Below are 25,228 nucleotides of genomic sequence, written 5' to 3' on the forward strand. Positions count from 1 at the left end.
AGAAAGAAATTTATATAGCTGATTAATGTATTCATTATTATTCAAAATCAAGGAATTTGCTAAAAAGATACTTTATGTTGAATTCAGAATGACATTATTTTAGGTTAGATTTACTATTATATGAGGAACTGCTTCCTTTTTCCTCTTTTGGTGGCAAAACCAAAAACAGTAGTGAATGAAGAGCAGGATGCATACTTTAGGAATACTAATCAAGAATGGCCCCTATTATTGACAATGGCAATGCCCTACCGCTATTTTTGGCTTCCTTGTGTCCTTTCCTGGTCAATCTGGGGATTACAGAAGCAAAGTAGAGAGTACTCTAATGTCAGGGCCTTCTCATAAACAAGGTGGCTCAACACTTACTCTAATTTTAAATTAACAACGATGGTTGCCAAAATGTAAGTCCTGCTAGTATTTAGAGTAAATTTCAAGAATAAATTCCTTAAGAATTATAAAAATCAACAACTTAAATTCATGGATTCTTTTTTTTTCATGGCAATGGGATTTATCCAAGATCACACAGGTAGGTAATTATTAATTGTCTGAGGTTGGATTTGAACTCAGGTTCTCCTGACTCCAGTGTTGGTGCTCTGTCCACTGCACCATCTAGCTGCCCCCAATGGAGTCTTAATATATCTAACGGACAAATAATTTGTTCTTGAAACTTTAATTAGATAAAATTTCTTTCCATTGTTTTCTGTCTATTAAGGCAAAAAAAATGCCTTTTTGACAAAGGGAATATAGATCTAGAATAAACAAGTTTTTTGGTAGCTATATTTAAGGATTTAACATTCCTTTCATTTAAAAATGCAAAGAATATTGATTATGATATATTACATTTAAAATATGAAGATATTAGTTCCTCTAGGGTTAAGTACAGTTTTGTATACAAAGTATATGATGAGTAAAATTTGCCTAATCAAACTGAATTATTAACTATTTTAAATAATTCACACCAGAAATACATTGACTTTTAAAATAACTTTATCCAATTAAATTTTATTTAGAAAGTACTTTCAGAATAAAAGTGACTTCTATCCTTAATTCATTGCTACACTGAAACATTGTGAAAATAAATTGGGGTAGAACTATTCCTCTTTTCTTCCCTCAAGCTATGTGATGTGAGGGTATTCACCAAAAATTTTAGGTTAGGGTGGAACTAATTTTATAAATCTCTTATATATTTGGTAATTATTTTCCTAAAAGTTCTGATTGCCTTAGGGTAGTCAATGTCTATAATAAACTTCTCTATCTTGTCATATTCTATCAGTTATATGTCAAGTTGGAAAGGCACCCTGGGGCAAAATTCAATGCCTAGTTAAAAAAACAATTTTTTATTCAATATGTTATATGAAATGATTTTGAGTATTCTGACAAATTCATTTCAGCTAAAACTGTCTAAATGGAAAAGTAGTTGGGGTTAAACTGTGGAGAGACTTGAAGCTAAGGAAATTTGAGTTTATTTGGTATGTTTTTATTTTACTGATGAAGCAAATGGGTGGCAAGAGTACTGAAGTCAGGAAGACCATAGTTCAAATCTGAGATCAGACAATCCTGGCTAGGTGATCCTGGACAAGTCACTGAACCTTTTAACTGCCTCATTGTCATCAATTGTAAAACAGGGATTAAAAACAGAACCTACCTCTAAGGGTTGTGAGGATGCAAGGAGACAATATTTGAAACACTCAGCACAGAGCCTGGCCCATAGAGGGCATCTAATAAATGTTTGTTCCTCCCCTCTCCCAAAGTAGAGGGTAGCTGCTGGAATTTTTACACTTTAGGAAGATGACAGTGTTTTATCAGAGATTATAATTAATAGCCTGACAGTATTATACAGAAGGGTTAATGAAAGCCTGAACTAGTTCAGTAACAGTTTTGGCAAATAAAAGATTTTAGCAACTGAATGAATAAGGTGAGGAAGAGGAATAGGGATTGTCAAAGATGGCTTCAGGTTGATATGATAGTGGGAGATGATGCTAATGACAATAATTAAATCTGATGAGGAGCAGTCTTCTGCAGGAAAAATGATGTGTTCAATTTTCAGCAGTTTGAGGTATTGGGGGTATTTATAGGAGAGATCTCTGTGAAGTACTACTGAATGGGTAATAGTAATATAAATTCAATGATATTTCAAATGATGAAAATTAAAATACTTATATAGCTTATTTTTATACTAATAATATCATCTCCACTTAGTTCTTCAGAGTAATAAAATCTATTGAAGTATAAGTCTCAAGGCACAGTAATATGGTACTTAGAAGACTTCAGATTACATTTACTAACACTGCTTAGGAAAAAATGGCATTAGAGTTAAAAAAAATCATATCAGTTAAAGCAATGTTAACTCCTAAATATGTAAAATACCATTTTCTATAAATGAAACATGAACAATGTTGCTTAAGATGCAGATAACCTCTTTTAATTGCTAATAGTTATTTATAGGTGACAAATGCCTTCAAGATGAATTCTTTTGGATGTTTAATGAACAATTTAATTGACAACCTAATTTACTTTCTCTAAAGTATGGCTTTGATACCTCATCATGGTAGGAATTATTTGATTCCTTCTTTTATATCTATATGTCTCAGAGCAGTGAAGGAAACTTCTTGCTGATATGGCCTATAATTCTCTTTGTTATCTGAGCTTACTTGTCCAGTGTCATAAGAAGTTTGCTTCCTAATACATGATATCTCTTTAGGGCAGGGAGATCAATGAAAAAAATACTATAGCATTCCAGGTGACTCCACTCAATGGTTTCCTTTCTTGGTTTATTTTTGGTTCTTTTAGAAACCTATCTCTGGGGCACATAAGGAGGGTTATAATCTATTTATTAGCATACAAAAAGTCTCAAGTCATCTTCTGATGTTGATATCCTGAATTCTGCTTGCAAGAGAACTGGATTTAATATTATTGTTAACTATCATTACAACTAATATATTGCCATAATACAATATTTTTACATTATTATATATAAGTGACATTCACACAGTGCTTTAAATTTTCTAAGATGTTTTATGTACATGGTGGTTCTCTTGACCTAAGCATATTCACAATGAGTTACTTTTATAAATATTTTTATATATATATATGTATATACACACACACACACACACACATATATATATATATATATATATATGCACCAAATTTGACAAATGGTCGAAGGATATGCAGAGGGGAGGGGTGGGTAGGTGGCCACTGTGGATAGAGCACCAGCCCTGGAGTCAGGAGTACCTGAGTTCAAATCCAACCTCAGACACTTAATAATTACCTAGCTGTGTGGCCTTGGGCAAGCCACTTAACCCCATAATCATATGAAAAATTGCTCTAAATCATTACTTATTGGAGAAATGCAAATTAGAGCATCTCCGAAGTACCAACCTCACACCTCTCAGACTGGCCAATATGACCAGAAAGGACAATGATCAATATTGGAAGGGTTTTGGGAAATCTGGGACACTAATATATTGTTAGTGGAGCTGTGAACTCATCCAACCTTTATGGAGAGCAATCTAAAATTATGCTCAAAACACAATAAAAATGTGCATACCCTTTGATCCAGAAATATCACTACTGGGTCTATACCCTGAAGAGATCATGAAAAAGGGTAAAAACATCACTTGTACAAAAATATTCATAGCATCTCTGTTTGTGGTGGCAAAGAAATGGAAATTGAGTAAATGTCCATCAACTGGGGAAAGGCTGAACAAATTGTGATATATGTACCTTATGTAACACTATTGTTCTATTAGAAACCAGGAGGGATGGGAATTCACAGAAGCCTGGAGGAATTTGCATGGATTGATGCTGAGTGAGAGAAGCAGAACTAGAAGACCATTGTACACCAAAGCAGCAACATGGGGTTGATGATTAATCTTAACAGACATGCTCATTCCATCAGTGCAACAAGTGGACAATTCTGGAATATTTGTGATGGAGAATACCATATGTATCCAGAGAAAGAATTGTGGAGTTTGAATAAACACCAAAGACTATTATCTTTAAAAAAGCCCCAACAAAATGTAATCTTCATGTAATTTTTCTATCTCTTAATATTTTATTTTTTATCCTTAAGAATATGATTTCTCTCTCAACACATTAAACTTTAGATCAATGTATAGCATGGAAACACTGTAAAGACTAACAGACTGCCTTCTGTGGGGTGGGGGGAGGGAAGCGAGATTAGGGGAAAAATTGTAAAATTAAAAATTAAAACAATAAATGCCCCCCAAAGTTACTTTGAAGCATTAACTTTGATAGTTTAAGGAAATTAAGTGATTAAGAAAAAACTGGCATAAATTAGGAAAATTCAGAATGTCTATCATAAGAAATAATTTAAAATACTATTATAAGATTCTTGTTAGAATTGTTTCCTTTAAGAAGATATAAAAATTTTTAGAAATTTAAATACTTTAGTATTTAACTTCATTCAATATGAATGAAAAATTGTATTCCTACTTTTGACAAAAAAAAGCATAACATGTTGCTAGGAGGCAGAAGAGAGAGAGGGAGAGTGTCAGTCAGCCTTACATTCAGGAAGACTAGTGGTCAAGTTCTACTTTTGCTTCACTCTGATTAAGGGACACTCAAGCACTTAATCTGTCACTTAATCTCTTAAAGATGCTTTAGGTAACATTCTAACACTTGCCAATTGTTTGCCAGTTGTCCTAAAAGGGAGCTGCCTGCAACAATGAAATTTAAGGCCTGAATTAAAAGAAAGGATATAATCAAAATGAAATTTAAAACCACATCAATTGATGTACCAAAGAGTTGTGGAGGTGATGAGGTACCATCAGAGTAAGCTATATATTTCCATTTGTCCATTCTCAGCATGTAGGTGGAAGCATTCACATTGCAGCCATGGAATTCACTCAGAATCCAGGGAGGGCGTGGCCTTGCAGACTGAGTATAACTGTGGAATGTTTCTGATGATAATGGAATTAAGGAATAGCCACTCAGATTTTGATGGAGTGGAACTCCAGCGATATCTAGATGTCAAAAATATAACAACAATTATATTTCAACAATGCTAACAATGTCTACAATATTATTTACATTTTTTCATCTATCAGGCTAAGGGATGGTTATCATATGCATTAGTAAGAAAAATAATTCATGCTTTGATACAGAGCACAGAAGAGCTTAGTCTTTTAAATGAGCATAAAATTCTTAAGTTAATTTTTTAGCATGACAGAATAAAAATCAATTTACAAATTGATTCAAATTGTATTAAAAACATTTGTATTTAAAATCAGATATTCAGAACTTGCACTTTTCCCCCCACCATTCCAGTGGGATTAGGTTCCTAAATCAAACCAAAAAAAGTCAAAGAATGCACATGCATATGAACTATGAAAAATAGAAAATAGCAATGTTCAACAAACTTCCAAAACAGTAGTTTCCCTATCTATAAAATGGGAATACTACTATTTGCATTTCATACTTCAAATGTGGCTGAGATGATTTTTATTACAAATATTTATATGTGTATAAATATGTATATTCATACATACCTACATACAGACACACACATATACACTGCCCCAATCTCTCTTGAATTCCCAATTGCTGGTTAGATATCTCCAAATGGATGCTTTATAAGTATATCAAACTCAGCATGTCCAAAACAATTCATTATCTTCCATAATTAAATTATGATCCTCCTTATAACTTCCCTATTTTTGTACCAGTATTTTTCTAGTCTAGTCTAGTAGGCTCAATAACCTCAGAGTTGTAATAATAGCTAGATTTTTGTAGCACTTTAATATCTGCAAAGTGTTTTAGACAAATTATTGCATTTGGTTCTCACAACAACCCTGAGGTTGGTTTTATTGTCATGTTCATTTTATAATAACCTCTCCTTCATACCCCATGATCAATAACTTGCCAAGACTTGTGGAATCTACCTCCAACATCTACCTCATATCTATAGCTTTGTCAAGACACAAATTAAGGAGTCTGTCACCTGTTGCCTGGACTACTGTAATTGTTTTGCAAATAGATTCTCAGCTTTTAGAGCTGTTTTCCTTCAAACCGTCTTTCCCATAAACTACCAATTCTACCTAAAGTGTAAGTCTTTGATTGTCAAGAATCTGTATGTTTACTTTTGTCGACATCTTCTTTTGCCTCTGATTCCTCTTGCCAGTTGATGAGTTTCTTTTGGAACCTCCATTTTGAGGAAGAGTTCACTTGAGCTAGCCTTCCTTCTCTGGATCTCACCATCAGGCCTTCGTTGCCTTCTCTCTTTGCACAGTGATCTCTTCTCCCATTGATGGGCTTTTCTCGGAAGTTCATTTTGAGGAAAGGCTCAAATCAATCATCCTTCATTCCCTTGGACTTTGATACTGCCCCATGTGGACACCATTTCACTTCTCTTCTTTTTTTAGTGTCCTTTTTAATATGTTGTCTTCTGTTTTTGTAATGTAACCTCCCTGGAAGGCAAGGACTGTTTTTTCTTTTTTGTTTGTATTTGTATTTTAAGTACTTGGTCAAGTGCCTGACCTATAGCAAACCCTTCTTGATTTGTCTTGCTAGGAGAATTATATATATTAGTTTTCATGAATAATAACTCAAAATTTTTGTCAGTAATTATGTATTGATTGTACTTAATGAATTTATTTCTTATGGATCCAGTGCAAAATATATTGGCTTATATAAAACTGACTTTTTTTTTGGGGGGGAAGGTTTTTTATATGTACATTTACTATTCTAAATTTTAATTTTCAAAGGACTTTACAAATTTACAAATGTTATGTGCAAGATATAACATACTATTTTTTAATATATATTTGGTTGCTGAAAGGGGCAGGAAAAGAAAGTTTGATAAAATTAGCTTGAGAGAGACAGTTAATTAAATGCTCTAGAAAGACACAGACTGTCTAGAAGATCTGGGAGAAAACAGCATCTCTTATAAATGTTCTAAGAGATCTTGGAAGGCAGAACCCAGATTGGGCTGCAGATAGTTGTGGGGCATTGTGGTCTATCAGATCATTGCTTTAGAATTGTGAAAAATACAGTTGATAAACCATCTCTCTCTCTCTCTCTCTCTCCCATTACTGTTTTGGAACAATGGAAAAATTATAAAAGAACTGGGTAGAGGGGTGGCTAGGTGGCGCAGTGGATAAAGCACCGGCCCTGGAGTCAGGAGTACCTGGGTTCAAATCCGGTCTCAGACATTTAATAATTACCTAGCTGTGTGGCCTTGGGCAAGCCACTTAACCCCATTTGCCTTGTAAAAAAACAAACAAAAAAAAAAAGAACTGGGTAGAAAGGTTAAATTTTTGAATTTTACATTACAAATTTGAGATGGGTCATTGCTTATGAAGTATGAGTTTAGAAACTAGAAACCAGAGACAGAAGAGCTGATCTCCTTTGATCTTGTGAAGAAAGAAGAAGAAGAATTAGAAAACATAGGAGAAATACAGGCAGAAGTCCAAGGAGACAGGAAAAAGTGCTCTCAGAAGTCAGAATATAGACCTAATAGTATCTGATTAAAGCTGACAGCAGCTATGTTGCTGGGAGTCATGCTGATTGGATGACAGGCATTGCTTTTTCTGAGAGCTGACTGGCTGAATAAAGACACAATTGCAGTCTGGTACCATCTATAGAGGAAGGGAAGACTGAGATTGCTTATGTTGCCCTTTTTTGAGAGGGGGAAAAAAAGGTTTTGCATCTGCTTTGCTGAGAGCTTATGAGGAGAAAAAAAAAGAATCCTTCATTAATATAAGAACTTGTTGGGGAAAGGCTACACAGTCCTATTATTGTCTATAGGTTGAGAGGGAGAAACTCCTCAATGATGTAAGTAGATCTGAGGATCCTGGAAGTTCTCTGGCTTAAGGACAACGCTTTTAACTGAAAAAGTGAAACACTTTCTCAAGACCTTTTCAGGGTGGTTGTGCGCTAAAAACTTATCCACTGACTCAGCAGTCTGAGAGTAGAAGAAAAGGGCTTTGATAAGCAGGAAAGCTGTGAGAACAGAGAAGTGGTTTTGCCTAGCATGAGAGGTCCAGGGAACATATATGTCATTACTTTTCTGCCTCCCTATTGCTCATTCAATTCTATGGACATTATGTTCATTAGTGGGAAAGTGCGACCCAGGTTTATAAGTGGATTACTCCTATTTTCACCTTCAATAAAGTAAATGCTAAGATTACTTTTGCTTTTGACTTATCAGAAACATGAACTCAGGGCTCAGGAATTCCAAGTGGCAAGGAGCATAAGAGCAACCCTCCAACATTTTTTCCTTCAGGGAAAACACTTGCCAGCACTAGTTGAGGCTGGGGTGAGTGAGCCAGTTCTAGGACAGGGATGTGTACTAGAGACATTGTTAAGAGTAGGGAGATAAAACACAGTCCTTGCTTGTAAGGAACTCACAGTCCAATGTGGGCAACAACTTGCAAACAAATATACATATTTCTATAGTAGTAAAGGTTATCTTCTTAGCATTACACTTTATTTTAAGTACTTTGCTATTATAGAAAATAGTTTTTAAATTCAATTTTCCTAGTAATTCTGCCATTGTATTCAACTCCAGATTACCTTAGAAGTAGGAATATAACTGCCTGTTAACAGTAACTAGTTTAAGATAATGAGAAAAGGTTAATCATTATGACAGAAATATAATGATGCTATTTTAAAAACAGGAACTATAGCTTCTTGACCTAGGTAAGATAATATAGGCAAAGGATTTCCCAGGTTGTTTACTAAAGGGCATCTATAATTTTTATGCTTCAAGAGAAAGAGGCAACAGAGTTTTATGGACTAGTCTGGAAATTAGAGACTTGGTTCAAGTTCTGTCTTTTGTATATCATGACTGCATGCCCATTAGAAAGTCACTTTACCTCTCAGCTATTCTCTAAGACTATAAATCACAGATGAAATCACACTGATGAAAGCATGGGAATAGATTTTTGAACATACGTGAAAAATGATAACTAATTTTTAGTACTTTCTCATTCATCTTAGTAATTCTTAATAATTTAGATCATTAGTTTTGACTCAATAAAATTTTAGGATATGGAATCTTACATTGGTCAAGGCTAGAGTTATCAGACATAGAATTTTGAAATTAAAATTGCTTGTAACTGATTAAACCTTTTGTAATTAATTGCATTGGCTTTGAATAATCATGCTTCCATAATGAAAACTGAATTGGATTTTCTTGGTGGATTCATGAAATGAATCAAGAGTCTCTAAGATAAGGGAGTTGAACAATAAATAATGTCAAATGAGGTGGACAGGTCAAGAAGAAGACCAAGAAGAGGGCACTGGATTCAAGAAATGAAGAGAGTACTGGTGACCTCTCAGAGTGGTTCAGTTACTTTAATCCACATGTTTAAAATTATTTTCTTTCATATATGCAACTATGTATAATTGCTTAATTGTTGCATAATTGCTTCATTTAACGAAGTGCCAATAGAGATGCACACATTACTCATACCACTACAACTGAATGTATTATATTCTTCCTTACTGTTCTATACTTGAAAGGAAGCATGTTGACATTGGAGACTTCATAAGGATTTTTACAGTTACAATGGTAAATATTCTATCTTCCTTTTTACCCAACTTCCTCTCTTTGTTCACTAACACTTAATCTTGTAGTCAAAGAAAAAGTCATTTGGAACTCTCCAAAAGTGGCATGGGTATGTTTGAGATGTAGTGTTACTTTTCACAAGTAAATTTTCAAGTGGAAGATGGTGATTACTTTTGGGAGATGCTGTAGAAGGGATTCCTGTTATTTGTTGATTCAGAAGATTTGTTAATTTTGTTCCAAATCTGATTCTCACAGGACAAGAAATTATGGAAGAGCTATAATGGGTTATCAGTAGAATGACTAAAAATTTCAATGAAATCACAAAATCACAATGCAATCTCTATAATGGAAACTGACTTTATCATCATGGATGGCCAAAGTTTTATTTCATTATACTATTTATATAATCTTTTGTGAGATTAATTTATCCTGTTAGCAGCTTCTAATGGTATTAGGAAAAACAGGGATATGAGAATCTTCTAATGTAAAATATAAATCAGAAAAAAATAAATTAAATTAAAAAATTAAAAATAAATTAAAAATTTATTAAAATAAATAAATTAAAAACTGATCATGTGAAATCTTTCTAGGGATAAAAGTAGAAGAGAATGTGATTGAAGAGTTGCTGAGAGACATCAGCAAACAATGACTAAAAATATAGGACTTTATATAGGATTAAAAAATTTTTTAAATATAGGATTTTAAAAATAAACACTGAGAGAAGAACAAACATGATAAAAATTTAAAATACTCAAAACATGATTTGAAGGTAGGAGAAAAATAATTAGGATTAAAACATTTTAAAAGAATTAAAAACCATTGGAAAATTCAGAAGTTCTAAACTTACTTTCTATATTACTTGAGAAACTAATTCAGAAGGCAAAAGACCTATATAAATTAAAAAAAAAATCAACAAAACATTAAATGTTTACTATAAGCCAGATATTATGTTATATTAACAGTAAATCTGAAAATAATCATTTTCTGAACTGAGAGAATTTTGAAAGGCAGCATACTAGGGTGACTAGAGTCAGTCAGGAAGACCTCAGTTCAAGTCCTAGTAAGTCACTTAATCTTTCAATGCTCTAGGCAACTTTCCAAGACTATAACATTCAGAGAAGATAGTAGAGTGAATGAAGCCAGTGAAAAAACAGGTACCACTCCTATCCATAAGTTCCCAACTAATATCCTTTATTTTCAAGAACAATCTATACATTTCATTTTTCTTACCTCCAAATGACCAAATACTCATTTTTGAATGTTGCTGTCTAGATTTAGGAATACACTTCAGGGGTAAGGGGAAGTGGTACAGTAAACAAATTATGGAGGTTCTTAAATTTTTTTGTGTGTATTAAACCCCTTTGGCAGTTTGCTGACATCTATGTATAGAATAATTTCTTAAACACATAAGATATATTGGATTTCAAGAAAAAAAATCAAATTGAAATACTATCAAAATATTTAAAAAGCAAGTTTATGGACTCTAGACTAAGAACTTGTAATCTAAAGGATTTGGAAAGAAAGTTGATAGGCTCTTTCGATAGAATGTAACCTGAAGGGTAGAAACTTGTATTTGTACTTCTAGTGCCTAGTATTGTGTCTGGCACATAACAAAAGCTTAATAAATATTAATTGTTACTGACTGACTCAAGACCAAAAAAAAAACCTTTCAAAAAAAGCAGTACAATAAAACATAGATGCAAGGCCAATGAGAAAGAAGGTGAAGCAGTTCAGAAAGAAAATATTTATATATGAAGGCATGGTGGCATTTGAGGGTTATAGAAATCAATTATTTTATAATCACTCCTCTTTTGAACTGTTGCAATCATCTTCTAATCATCTCTTGAACTCTCCACTTTAAGTCTCTCTCTTATCCATTTTCCACACAACTGTACTAGTCTGATGGTGCTATTCAAGAAGCTTTAGTGATTCCTTCTTGCTATTAAAATCAAATACAAATCCCTGTTAGGCATTTAAAGCCCTTATGGGAAAATATAAAATTATAATATGATAAAATTTATAATTGCTATACAATTTAAGAATTAATATTTTAACAATATCCTAGTATGACATCCTTGTTCTCCTCTGAGTGAAGACCTGATCAGTCTCTTCTGAATGGGACATATAATCAAAATAGGGGGTATATATAATTCTCCAAAGAAGGCAGATCTGCAGGTAGATAATCAAATTGGATTCATGGTAGATGAACTAAGAATGACAATATCTTCTTGTTGACCAAATGCTTACCACTGACCAGATTGAAAGATGGAGTCTTTAGAGCAGGTGTGTCCAAGTCACGTGTAGCATAAGACCCTTAAAACTCATTCATATGGTATTATTACATTTTATTGTAATATTGATTGGTAATATGGCTTACAATGTAGCCATAAATATTAAATTGTAAATGAAATCTTTGACAAGTTTTTCTTGGGCAAGCAGCCCAGAAGAATTAAAAGGTTGGACACCCATACTTTAGAGGGAAGAGCTAGTTTCTGGGAATCATTTCTTTTTACATCCATACTGATCTCTTTATTTAGTAATTCTAAAATCTCTAATTGAATATGTTTTGCTGTTACTATAGGATTCTGTCTTTTCCACAATTACTATAAAATGTGAGTTGGTAATAAAATGTGTGTTTGGTTGTTTTGACAGGGAGAGTAGGAAGCTCTTTTATTTTTTCTTTTTAGTAGGAAGACCTTTGCTGGTCAGAATTTCTTTCCAAGTGGATGCTTCACATTTAAAAAAATAATGTGGCTTTGAAAGATTTGGTTAAAATCCAGGAGAATCCTTTCCCCCCCCACACCCTTCAAAATCAAGCTCTAGTCTATGTTACAGGATTATCACAGTGCTCCCGTCATGCATTCTTTGTTACAGACAAAACTAGATTTCTTGTTATTCCTCACACACAAGATTCTAGAAGCCATCTCCATGCCTAGGCACAGGTCATCTCCCAGGCTTGGAATGTACTCTCTTATTTCTTCCTCTAATAATTCCTAGTTTTCACCAAATACTACCTCCTACATGAAGCCTATTCTGAATCCCTTTAATAGCTAAAAGTGTCCTGCACCCTTACAATAAATCACTTTGTTTCACTCTGTATCTATATAATATCTATTTCAATGGGTATGTATTGATTCCCCCAATGGAACATGAGCTCCATGATGGCAGAGACTTTAATTTTCTCTTTGTATACCCAGGACCGAGGAGTAATTGGGACATAGGTCAATGCTCATTGACTAACTCCTAAGACTCATGTGAATATTTTGAAGGAAGAAGGATTAATTATGGAAGCAAGGAGCAGAAGGATACATATAACTTTTTATAAAGATGAATCATAAATGACTTACTCAAAGCTATGGACAAGACAGCAAGAGCTGCCTTGGTACATAGTCTTCTCCAATAATCTTGCTAGGTCAAATAACAGTAATAAATGTTCATACTTCAGACAGAATCATATAACTTACCTAGCAAAGTGGGATAAATATCTACAAGAGAGACCATATCTGGGACATGGAAGTTTGCTTTAATGCCAGGTCCCATCATCAGAAGTGGAACATGGGAACTTGCTTCATACATGCTCATTTTATAGAACTGGCGATGGTCCATGGCCAGCTCACCGTGGTCAGAAGTGAATATAACAATAGTCTTCTGAAGAAGATTTAACTGGTAAAGAGTCAAAATAATCTCACCTATTGAAAAAAGGAATAAACTATTACAACTGAAAAAAGGTAAGTGGTTACACACACACACACACACACACACACACACATATATAAATGTCTATATGTATTTAAAATACTAGACCTTTCTTGCTTTCTCTCTGTTATAAGGGGATGAGTGAAGTACTCTGGATGTCTACCTGTTGTCTTTCACCTTTAACATATCTCCAGCTTACTTTGGCTTTCTTTTATATAGTCCTTTGATGATATTTTCATCTTTAGTTCTTCTTGAGAATTTATTTAACCTCACTGGTTTTATGCCATAGCCTTCTCATACCCATCATCTGAACTCTGTTAAATGTTGAAGATGTAATGTGGAAGCTAAAGACAGTTCTTGCCCTCATGGAACTTTCTTCATTACTTAGTCTTTCTTATATGGATGATCAGATCAAACTTTTTTGAATAGTTATGTATTGAAGTTTAGTACTAAGAATCTTATATGCAAAGATTATTTTCTATATTTTTGCCTTATATTATTTCATAGCAAATTTATGAATATATTGATTTATATTGTTTTAATTACACTACATTACAGCAATTACATAAAGCTGTGAAAACCTGCAGTAGTATTACTGTTGGTACCTATTTATAACTTTATTCCTGTAAAATGTTTTACCCAAAATGGTAAAGAGTATCAGATGGAATATCCCTATACATAATTGATTGAAGCTCCACAGCTGAGAGATACCAAACCTATTTTCCACCACTAAGACTAAAACTGCATATGGTAACACAGGCTGCATAAAAAAAGTGACTTGACTGCCTTTGTCACAGTTAAGTGCTGTGTTGAAGGAAGACTACTCTATTTTGCCATTATTAAAATCTTACTGAAATAATTACAAGGCATAATGAAGAGAATTCTTGGGGTCTGACTTCACTTTCTGTCTAAGATGCTTAACTGGTATGTGATCCTGGGCCAGCCATTTTTCTTCTTTTGATAAAAGGTTCAGCTCTGTATCAGTAGAGGGAATTTCCATACCAATAAAATCACAAATTCTTTCAATGCTGTTTTAAGTTTATCAACACATTGCTCTTAAAACCATATCATAAAATGGTAATTTAGAAATTAATCTCTAAGCTTCCAGATTTTGTTAATATTCTAATATTGAAAAAAAAAAACCTCCTGTCCTTTCCTGTCACCTCTAAAAAAGGACTAGAATTCACTGTCTTCATAGCCTAAGAAGGTAATAACCGGAGACAGGTTAATTCTAAACTGCAAAGAAAATACTTTTCTGATGTTAGCATTTGAAGGCTGCTTTAATTTTGAACTGGCCTTAAATCAAGATGAATATAGGAAATCTGTCCCAGCTTAGGCTTAGTTCAGTCTTGGTTCCTAAAATCCTAGATAAATGGGAATGGTTCTGGAGTCACTTGGACATCAGAGTTTGACAAAAGGAATACCAGGATTTTAGGATTGATTCTATATCTTAGAACTAAAACTGTCTTTGAAATATCCTGTCATTTATTTGCCTACCCACATTTGGCTAATGCCCAAAAGTCAGTTTTCCCATCCAAAAAATTTGTTTTAAGCAGATGGTAGCCTTCTTTGATCCCTCCTTGATGTCTGAATAAAATAAATTGTCTTCTAAATTATTTTTATCAACTGATAACTGAGATATTTAAAACTTCATTCCACAACTAAGAGTATGTCTTCCACTCTTTTATGTGTAACAAGTATTCTGTCTCTAAGCAACTGTTGTATGAACATCCTTGGATCACAGTCAATTAGAAAAACAACATTCTTCTTCTTCTCTATGTAATTGCTTATTAATTATACCACCTACCAAGCATGGCATCTGTCTCAGCACACATAGCATAATAAAATGCTCTAATATCTCTAATTTCTTTCTTTGTAAATTCCCCAGTGCAATTTTTAGTGTAGGAAGAATAATAATCTACAGGGTGCATTTCTGACAGAGGAGACCATTTTGGAATTTTGATAGCTTTATAAAATACCTAAAAAAAAAAGAGAGAAAATTCAGTTATATAAAGTAAAAAATTAAATATTTTTACATAATATAAATGCCATTCTACAGTTTCTAATTAAGGATGATGAGGAAAGACTTGTCATAAATTATTATTATTATTATTATTTTTTAGGTTTTTTTGCAAGGCAAATGGGGTTAAGTGGCTTGCCCAAGACCACACAGCTAGGTAATTATTAAGTGACTGAGACTAGATTTGAACCCAGGTACTCCTGACTCCAAGGCCAGTGCTTTATCCACTATGCCACCTAGCCACCCCATGTCATAAATTATTTAAAAATAATATTTAATCAATTAAATATGGAAATCTATTTGACATTTAAGTTATTGTACATTTGTACATACAGAATAAGACATTCTTGAAAACTTTTAAAAGCTCTTTAAACAAATTGAAATTGCTATAATTACATATTAACAGAGAAAAGTATAAAAAAAGAAAACCAATAGGTCACTATGGTAGTCTGATTCATCTAAGTTTTAAAAACCAATACCAGGAAGAATTTGATTTTATCTCTTCTCCTTTCTCTTCCTGATAGCTCAATGGCAGAAGTACATATAATTCGGGGATATATCCAAATGTTTATTTAAATAACAGTCTTGGTTCACATTTTTGTAGGGCTTTAAGACATGCAAAGTAGTTTCCTTATATTGATCCTGTCAGGAAGGGTGGTAAAAGTATCATTATTCCATTTTACAGATAAGGAAACTGAGGCTCTGTTGGTTATTCAACTACAATCTATGACAGGATTTGAAACCAGGTGTCTTGACTTTAAGTCAAGTACTCTTTTCTAATACATTGCTGCTTATAAACAAATGTCTTTTTATTTTGTACATATACATGCTTCCAGGTTTAGTTGATGGTACTCTGTGACTATAAAGCATTATATAAATTTAAACTTATTATTGTCATAAATATATTGAAAAGTGACTTGTAAAGAAGTTCAGAGATAAACTTATGACATCTTATATTTACTTCACTCCAATCATGAGGATGCTTTCACTTTCTGCAACAAGATACTATGATTTTCCTCATAGATAAGGCTGAGAGGCATAGTGGATAGAAAGTTGACTTCAGAGTTGGGAAGCCCTACTTTTATCTTGGTTTTATTATATGACTCTGGGCAAATGCCTCAGTCTGTCTGTACTCTAAGCAAGTCTCTAAGACCACAAGTTTCAGAGAAGACAATGTTATCCTGCATTAGAAGAGGAAATTTTCTTTCCTGGGAACTTTGTATAACAGTGAAATAATAGGTACAGTTCATATTTTTAGAGTTAAACAACTCTATGATAATCCCTTACTATGATTCACATTAATATACTTAAGTTTCTCAAAATGCTTGTCTCATAGTCCTGTGAATCATGTTGTGCAAATATCATGATCCCCTTTTACAGATTAAAACAGCTATGTCTCTAGGAGTACTGTGCCCAAGATCATACAGAAAACTGGGACTCAAACTCTAGGTCTTTTGACTCCAAGACCAACAGTCTTTCTACTACCATCACGTTGCCTCTGCTTTAGTTATAAGAACACATATACACATATCAGGCAAAATAGCAATTATATATATATATATGTATGTATATGAGATATATTCATTTTTTGCAAAATAGCAGTATATATATATATATATGAGATATGTTCACTTTTACCATGAATTAGAATATTCATTTTCCATACTTCTAACCTTGGATGAAAAGAAAAAGAGAATGGAATTCTAAATAAATATGTGTAAATTATTTTGTTTCTGAAGGTATACTTACTTTTTCAAGCCAATAAGGAGATGTCTGGAATGTGGAGGATCCAAAATTTTCCCCTGTATATGGTGATGGATAAGGATGTGGCAAATTTAACCCCAAATAGAGAACAAATGGTTGAGTAAAGTTAATTGCTTCTTTTCTTAACCAGTTTATTGCTTTATCTGTATTTTGCCAGTCTTCTTCCATTATTCTTGTTTTTATCTTATCAGGGATAAGATTAACCACAGGCCTGCCCTCCTGACGAAGCAAGAAATCAACATCTCTTGTCCATGCTTCTACACGATTGCTGAAGAGAAAATGTGAATATGAATTCCCTTTAATCACAAGTGGTCCAGCTTGGATACAAGGTCATATATTTAGGCATTCACTTAGTAAGGACTATATAATGAAGGCCTGACATACAGTTCTTATTTGGGCATGGAAGCAGTTATTGTATATAATCTTAAAATGCTATATAAATGTTATTTTTATTGTTATATGTTATATGTTCTAATGGAGAAGAAATAAGTATCCTCTCTGAAACCTAATATCATCAAGGGTCATAGAAGGAGAAGAAGGGAACTCATATATGTTATATGTTATTTTATTGACTCCTTGAGATTATAAAATGGAAAGGTTCTACCTCTGTTGGTGGAGGGGGTTTCTTCACCTGAGAACTTCCTAAGCCAATAAAATTGTAGGCCCAACTAAATCACAATTAATATCCAAGAAGTATCTGAAAAATTTTTGATAAGCTAGAACAGGGCTGTCCAAAATGTGGCCTATGGGCCTCATTCAGTCCAAAGTGTGATTTTATGAAGTCCCCTGTGGGTTTACTAAATACTTAATAAACAAAGCAGAGCTACTACAGAGCTCTCACTAAAATGGCAAATCAAAATATATTGTCTATTGTTTCAATAAAAACTTTTAAAATTGGACAGCCCTGGGCTAGAACATCATGTTAAATCTAAAGTGAAATTTAATGCACATAAATGTAAAACTACAGTTAAGTTCAAAAAATCACTCATATATACAAGATGAAGGAGGTGTGGTTGGTTAGACAGCAGTTTGAAAGATTTGTGGGGATTAGTTGATGAGACTGAATATGAATCAATATTGTAATACAGCATCCAAGATATCTGCATTAAGACTAGCATGGTACCCAGTATACAGGCTATTGACAGTTCACTCTGTCTTGATCAGATCACATCTTATACAAAGTTTAGACTTGTTCTATTTGAGTGCAATGGATTAAAAACTTGGAGCAATGAGTGGAAATTGGAAAGGGACAACTTTAGGTCTGATTTAAGAAAAAACTTCCAACAATTCTAGGTATACTAAAATGAAATGGGCTATACTTTGGGAGATAGTAACTCCCCCTCACTGAAAATATTCAAGTGAAAACTTGATTATTTATCTTGTATTTGATGGAATGTAGTATTGTTCAGATATAAGTCAGATTTAATATTTTCTGACGTCCTTTCCAAGATGGAAATTCTGTAGTTTTATTTGAGGTACAAATTAGGGAGATGACCAACTGCCAAAGGTGTTTGTTGCTGACATTATTTTATTTGGGGTTCAAACTTAAGAAGTATTTACATTCTTACCCATTTAAAAATTAAATTGCTTAACTACTTCACTTTGTTCCTTATCAGTATGATTTTAAATTGATAATATTATAGAAAAATAATAAGTATTAGGTAAATTATAAAAGAAGCAGTGGCTAGTCTAATTATTCAGGCATTCAGATAGGCAATAAATGCTCACAATATGTCAGGTACTAGGTTGAGTTCTGAAGATATAAAAGAATAGAAGCACAGTCTCTAACCTTCAAGGAGCCAGCACTTGAATGAAGGAGATAACAGTAAAATAATAGTATATATATTTATTTATTTATAGTATACATGGGAGATGACCGCAGAGGGAAAGCATTAGGAGTGGTGGAGATAGGGGAAAAAAAAAATCTACATTACACAGTAACTGAACTGAATCTTTTAGGAAGGCAGGAAAGCCAGGAGGAGGAAAGGAGGAAGGAGAGCATTTCAGGAATGGGGAAGTAGTAAAAAGGCTTACAGCAAGAAGATGAAGTATTGTATTTGAGCAACAATATGAAGGTCAGTATTAAAAGATCCTAGTGTGTGTCAAGGGAAATAAAGTGTAAGAAGAACGAAAAGGTAGGAAGGAGCCAGTTGTGAAAGAATTTAAATGCCAAATGATTTTATATTTGATCCTGGAGGTTACAGGGAGACATTTAATTTTACTGAGGAAGAGTGTTATGATCAGATGGATTCTTTAGGAAAATCACTTTGGCAACTAAGTGCAGGAGGGAATGAAGTGGGGAGACTAGAGGCAGGTGGACCAGTCAGAAAGTTAGTGTAACAGTTTAGGTAGGAGGTAAGAAAGGGATATCTATGAGAAATGCAATGAGACAAGATGGGACAACAGACTTAATACATGTGTGCAAATGAGGAGATACAGATGATGGTTAGACTGCAGGCCTGGGTGACTGGGATGAAGGTGGTGCCCTTGACAACTATAGGGAAGGGCAGAAGAGGAGATTGTTTTTTTGTGGGGGGGAGAGAAAGATGAGTTTTATTTTGGACATGAGAAGTTTGCAATACCTATAAGGCCACCCAATTTGAGATATCTAAAAGGCAGGAGAGAGATGACAATAGTAGGATATACAAAATCTGTGAATCAGCAGCAAAAAGATGATAATTGAGCCAACGGTAGTTGATATGATCACCAATCAAGATAGTTTAGAGAAAGAAAAGAGGGACCAGGAGAAGAAACTTGCTAAACACCCAAATTAATGAGTGAGCCTGGACACTGGATATTCCTAAAAGCAAAAGATAAAAGCTTACAACCAAGAATAAATTATACAACAAAGAAATAAGCCTAATCTGTCAAAAGAAAAATGGACTTGAATGAAATAGAGAACTTTTAAGCATTCTTAATGAAAAGATAGGTAGAAATTCTAATTGGTGAACCTCAGGTGTCAAACATAAATAGGAAATATATTTGAGCAACTATAAAGGAATATAAAAAGATGAAATGTCAGAGACATTCTAATGGAGAAGAAATAAGTATCCTCTCTGAAACCTAATATCATCAAGGGTCATAGGAGAGGAAGGGAACTCATTAACTCAAATAATACACAGGTAGAAGAATGTACAAAATAGGAGGAAGGGATGGAGCTAGCAACATTTTCTTTTTTTTTCTTTTTAGGTTTTTGCAAGGCAAATGGGGTTAAGCGGCATGCCCAAGGCCACACAGCTAAGTAATTATTAAGTGTCTGAGGCTGGATTTGAACTCAGGTACTCCTGACTCCAGGGCTGGTGCTCTATCCACTGCACCACCTAGCTGCCCCAACATTTTATCTTTTTTTTTTTTTTGCAGGGCAAATGGGGTTAAGTGGCTTGCCCAAGGCCACACAGCTAGGTAATAATTAAGTGTCTGAGACCAGATTTGAACCCAGGTACTCCTGACTCCAAGGCCGGTGCTTTATCCACTACGCCACCTAGCTGCCCCCCAACATTTTATCTTTAAAGAAAATGTTTGACTTTATGGGGAAGCTAATGTGGGATCAATGTTCTATCTCTTAATTTTGGATATAACATTCTGGCCACTTTTGTGTAATGTCATGTGATATTTCAACATTTGTGGCTGCTTGTAAAATCAAGTCCTTGTTATTATATTTGTGAAGTCTTACAACTACATCTATATTTTAAAACTTCTAGATCTAAATCTCCTCATTTGAGAAATTGGATTACAGTGACCTTTAAGATCCTCTTAGCTCTTAATCTATAGTCTTATTTATTATGTAAAGTCAGTAAGTATTCCCTGCATAAGAAATGACACGCATCTACTACTTAAAGAAAAATTCTTCCAAAAGAAATCAGAATTTCTTTCCTTGTGGAAGTTGTCCTGGCAAAATTTCTTGGGGAGTGTAGAATGGACACAGTGCAAACCTAGCCCTCTTATCTTTATGTCAGTGAAGCCAAACCTTAGCCTTGGATCACTGCTACCATTTGTTACCTTCTAACCTATAGACATGCTGCTGAATAAAGAGAGGGAAAATTCTGCCTACAACCATTCTGACTGAGACCCCCACATATTTATGTTACATAATCTCAACTGGACTGTCACTGCTGCCAGACAATCACTATCTCCTCTACAGTCATTCTTCTAAACTTTTTCCCCCTCCTCAAACTTTCCAAATTCCTCCCTCCCCCACTGTCTCAATTGGGAATTTTGCTTCATATCTTACAGAAAAAATTGAGCCCATTCTCCCCTCTCCTTCATCTCTTATACGGATGCCTTCTACCACTTCCTTCTACTCATAGGAAAAGGTTTTACTCTACTAGCTTGAGTGATCTCCATTATCTCATTCCATTCTCTCTGCTCCAACAGATTGCTACCCCCCCCCCCCCCCAGTTATTTCCACCTACTCACTTATTTTCAATCTCACTCTCACTACTGGCTCATTTCCTACTGCCTATAAACATGTCCATAGCTTCCCTATCCCGAAAAAAACTCCTACTTGATCCTTGTTAACCATGTTCTTATTTCTTTTCTGTCCTTTGTAGCTAAATTCTTCAAAAAAGTCTATATACAATAGATACCTCTGTTTTTTCTCATCTCACTTTATTTTAACTCCTTACAATCTGGCTTCTGATTTTATCATCACTGACACACACACATATGTATTTATCATAAATATTACATATAAGTTCAGTTTCTTGTATAGTTTTCTTCCCTATTATTTGTTGTGTCTCAAAATGTTTATTATCAACAAATTCACAATAAAAAAGAAATTTTTTTTAAATTGCCAGGTCCCACCAAAGTCTATTGCTTTCTGTCTTTTGCAATGTGATAGATTTCTGAACAAAAGTGTGGCACCTGCTCTGATTCACTCTTTCAGCTCAATATTTGTAGGTTTGCAGGTAGAGTCTCCGGGGGGGGGGGGTGATTATGTTAAGTTTTATGGGTTACTCTAGGAGACTGCATTCTTAAAACTTTAGCTCAAAAGTCTTCACTGGTACGTTTCCTCTTAACATCAGTTGGTAGACACAGTTAAAACCAAATAAAAATGGTAAGCAAAAAAAGTAGTGACAAAGCTTCTTCCTCATAAACATGGGGTACATCCTCCCTTACATATAATTAGGATCCAAGGGGGGGCACAAACTTAAGAGTATGTTGGCAGTGAAGTAAATAAGAAGCAAGTCCATGGTTAAGATCATTCATACCTTCATTCCCATTCTTTCTCTCTTCTAGTGGTCTTCCTGCTGCTTCCCCTTAGGTGAATTTCCATTGAGTGGATATTTCAGCTGGAATCCTAGACCCTTTACCTCTTCATAGCTAAACTCGCAATTTCTATGGGTTGTTCTCCCTTAAGTGCAGAGTTGAATCTCTTCCTGGCTACTGGAGATTTCATTCCTTGAAGTGATTTCTGTCTTGCACTCTATCAAGTTGTGATTATCACTTCTCTGCTGGATCTGGTGTCTTTTGCTGATCAAGTAGCTGTGGGTCAAACTTCCCTGGCTGACATTTGAAAACTGGAAAGGAGCAAGGAAAGAGAAATTCTATCCTTTCCTCCAAGAACGATTTCTTCTCAGTGGCTGGGCTCTTCCTCAATTGTTGGCTCCTGCCTGAACTGTCTTTCAAGGATGAGCTCCAATGTCAGAGATAAAGGTCATAAATAGACCTTAACAATTATCTCTTACTAATCTATGATTATACCTTGGCTTCCTGGGCTGAGGGGAATAGTCAAAGATCATTTACCCTACAGAAGTATTGCCCCCCAATTTTATCTTCTTGGAATAATAATTCTAATGAGTAAATTGAGTGATTTTTTTTTCTACAAAACATCTTGGCCACATCTTCCACCTTCTCAAATGTATAATAGGATCTGAAGATGTAAAAAAAAAGGGATGTTTTAAAACTTTCAAAAACTTAGAAGGTATGTTTTTGAAAACAGCACTGGAAGTGGGAGTCTAAGGTTCAAAATAAAGCACAGAGTATTTGGGAATTTCTTGGGAAAAATAAAGGGAGAAATAGGGATTTCATGAGAAGATAGTGACATTTTGCCTTCCAAAGTATTAAAAATATGAAATTATAAATGTGTCAAAAAAGTTTTTGAATGATATTTTCCCCCATGGAAACAAGTTAATTTGTATTAGGCTAGTCTCTTTGCATCAAGTCTCTTTCCACTTTAAATCATTCTTCACTCAGCTACCAAAGCAATCTTCCCAAAGACCACATCTCCTCCCTATTTAATCATTTCTAGTGGTTCCCCATTTTTTCCAGGATCAAATATAAATTCTCTGACTTTTAAAGTCCTACATAACCTGGTCTTTCCATCTCATTCTGGTTTCCTTATATCTCACTTCTTTCCTTACACTCTACAATTCAGTAACCTTGGTCTCCTTATAGTTAATTGAGCAAGAAACTCCATCTTCCAACTTGGGAAATTTTCATTGGTTGGTCACCATGCTTGGAATTTTCTCCCTCCTTGTTTACAACTCCTAGTTCCCCAGGTTTGCTTTAAGTCTCAGCTAAAATTTCATCTTTTGCAAGAAAACTTTTTCGGTTCTCTTTACTGCTGGTGCCTTCCCTCTGACATTATCACCAATTTATTCTGAATACATAAATATAAGAATTATATATTATTAATTATATTTTATCTTATTTCCACTAAAATATTCCTAGACATTTTGACAAATTATTTTATATTTAATAAGTTTAGAAATCAAGATATCATTAGTAAGGGGTGGCTAGGTGGCGCAGTGGATAACGCACTGGCCCTGGAATCAGGAGTACCTGGGTTCAAATCCTGTCTCAGACACTTAATAATTACCTAGCTGTGTGGCCCTGGGCAAGTCACTTAACCCCATTTGCCTTGAAAAAACCTAAAAAAAAAAGATATCATTAGTATATGGATTTTCTCATGAAATCCCTATTTATATCACCAAAATACAATTTGAAAAGTTGTCCCTGTGCATATTCTTTTCTTGTCCCCTTTTCTTTTCTCCCTAAGAAAGGCTGATGTAGGACACCTAGCTAAGCCAATATAAATCCTAAAAATAAAAATTAGGTTGTATCTCTTAAAGTCTGAAGGGAGATAGTTTTTTTTAAAATATAAAATGCAGAGTAGTAACCTTATGAAATACATTAGCCAAAAAATATAAATGGAATCAGGAAGTGATCTGTATCATTTATGGATGACAGGTCCATATCAAGCCATAGAAACTGGGTCTAGGTTTCTACAGTGGCAAATCAATGAGTTAAAATGTATTATGTATCCATTATTACAAAGCACTGCATTAGACCATTTTTGTTTCTTAATAATTTGAAATGGCATAAGAAATCTGAAGAGATGATTCTGCATAATTCATATAACCTTTGCAAGACTGTGTTAATAACAGCAACTCTGACCCATTTGTTCAGACAAATGACTGTGTGGGTGCATAAAGGAGTCATATAAATCATCTTAACAGCTGATTTCTCTTTTTCCAAATTCCGGTGAGAAGATGAATGAAAATACATTGAAAATAATTATGGTATCAAAAATTATCTTCTATCCAGAAACCAAGATGAAAGTGGATATTTTATTTTATATTGCTATCACAATTGCTATATATTTATATTTTATATTGCTATCACAAACCTCTTGATTTTTTTTTCATTATGAACTTGACAAATATCAAATAAAATGGGCATTTCTTCAAAGTAGAATAGAAAAAGGATTTATCTCAGAATTTCTAATGTGGAAAAGTGATGAGACAGCCACTATGAAATTTGGAATATTAAAAAAGGACTGTAAAGGGATGGGGCAGCTAGGTGGCACAGTGAATAGAGCACTAGCCCTGGAGTCAGGAGGACCTGAGTTCAAATTTGACCTCAGACACTTACTAATTACTTAGCTGTGTGACTTTGGGCAAGTCACTTAAACCCATTGCCTTGCAAAAACCTAAAATAAAAAAAACAAACAAATAAAACAAATGGGATATATATGCATATATGTGTGTATAAATATGTATATGAAAGAAATACTTGAATAGTTCTAGGTAAATATTCACTATGAGGAAAAGATAATAGCATAGTTTTTTGTTAACAATGTTAAACTTGGAAATAGAATATCTTGACTGCTACTGAAGCTAGGCAAGTAACCAAACCTATTTGGGCTACAGTTTCCAAAATTAGGGAGACTGAATGAAATTATCTCTAAACTAATACAATATAAAGGTTAT

The 25,228-nt window shown here is 34.0% G+C and overlaps 1 protein-coding gene across 4 annotated transcripts in view; it reads right to left on the reverse strand.

Annotated features, from left to right (window-relative positions):
* Positions 1 to 25,228, reverse strand: part of ARSK (arylsulfatase family member K) — a 46,600-nt gene that overhangs the window by 937 nt on the left and 20,435 nt on the right. For 3 of the 4 annotated variants that reach the window (XM_074201316.1, XM_074201314.1, XM_074201317.1), the window contains exons 4-7: positions 17,001 to 17,283; positions 15,039 to 15,210; positions 13,000 to 13,224; positions 4,764 to 4,988 (exon numbers count right to left, since the gene is read on the reverse strand). In XM_074201316.1, coding sequence (XP_074057417.1) covers positions 4,764 to 4,988; positions 13,000 to 13,224; positions 15,039 to 15,210; positions 17,001 to 17,283 — 905 coding nt within the window. The remainder of the gene's footprint in view (positions 1 to 4,763; positions 4,989 to 12,999; positions 13,225 to 15,038; positions 15,211 to 17,000; positions 17,284 to 25,228) is intronic. The other variant, XM_074201315.1, reaches the window with a different exon arrangement.

Source organism: Macrotis lagotis, chromosome X (genome assembly GCF_037893015.1).
Source record: "Macrotis lagotis isolate mMagLag1 chromosome X, bilby.v1.9.chrom.fasta, whole genome shotgun sequence".
NCBI lineage: Eukaryota > Metazoa > Chordata > Mammalia > Peramelemorphia > Peramelidae > Macrotis > Macrotis lagotis.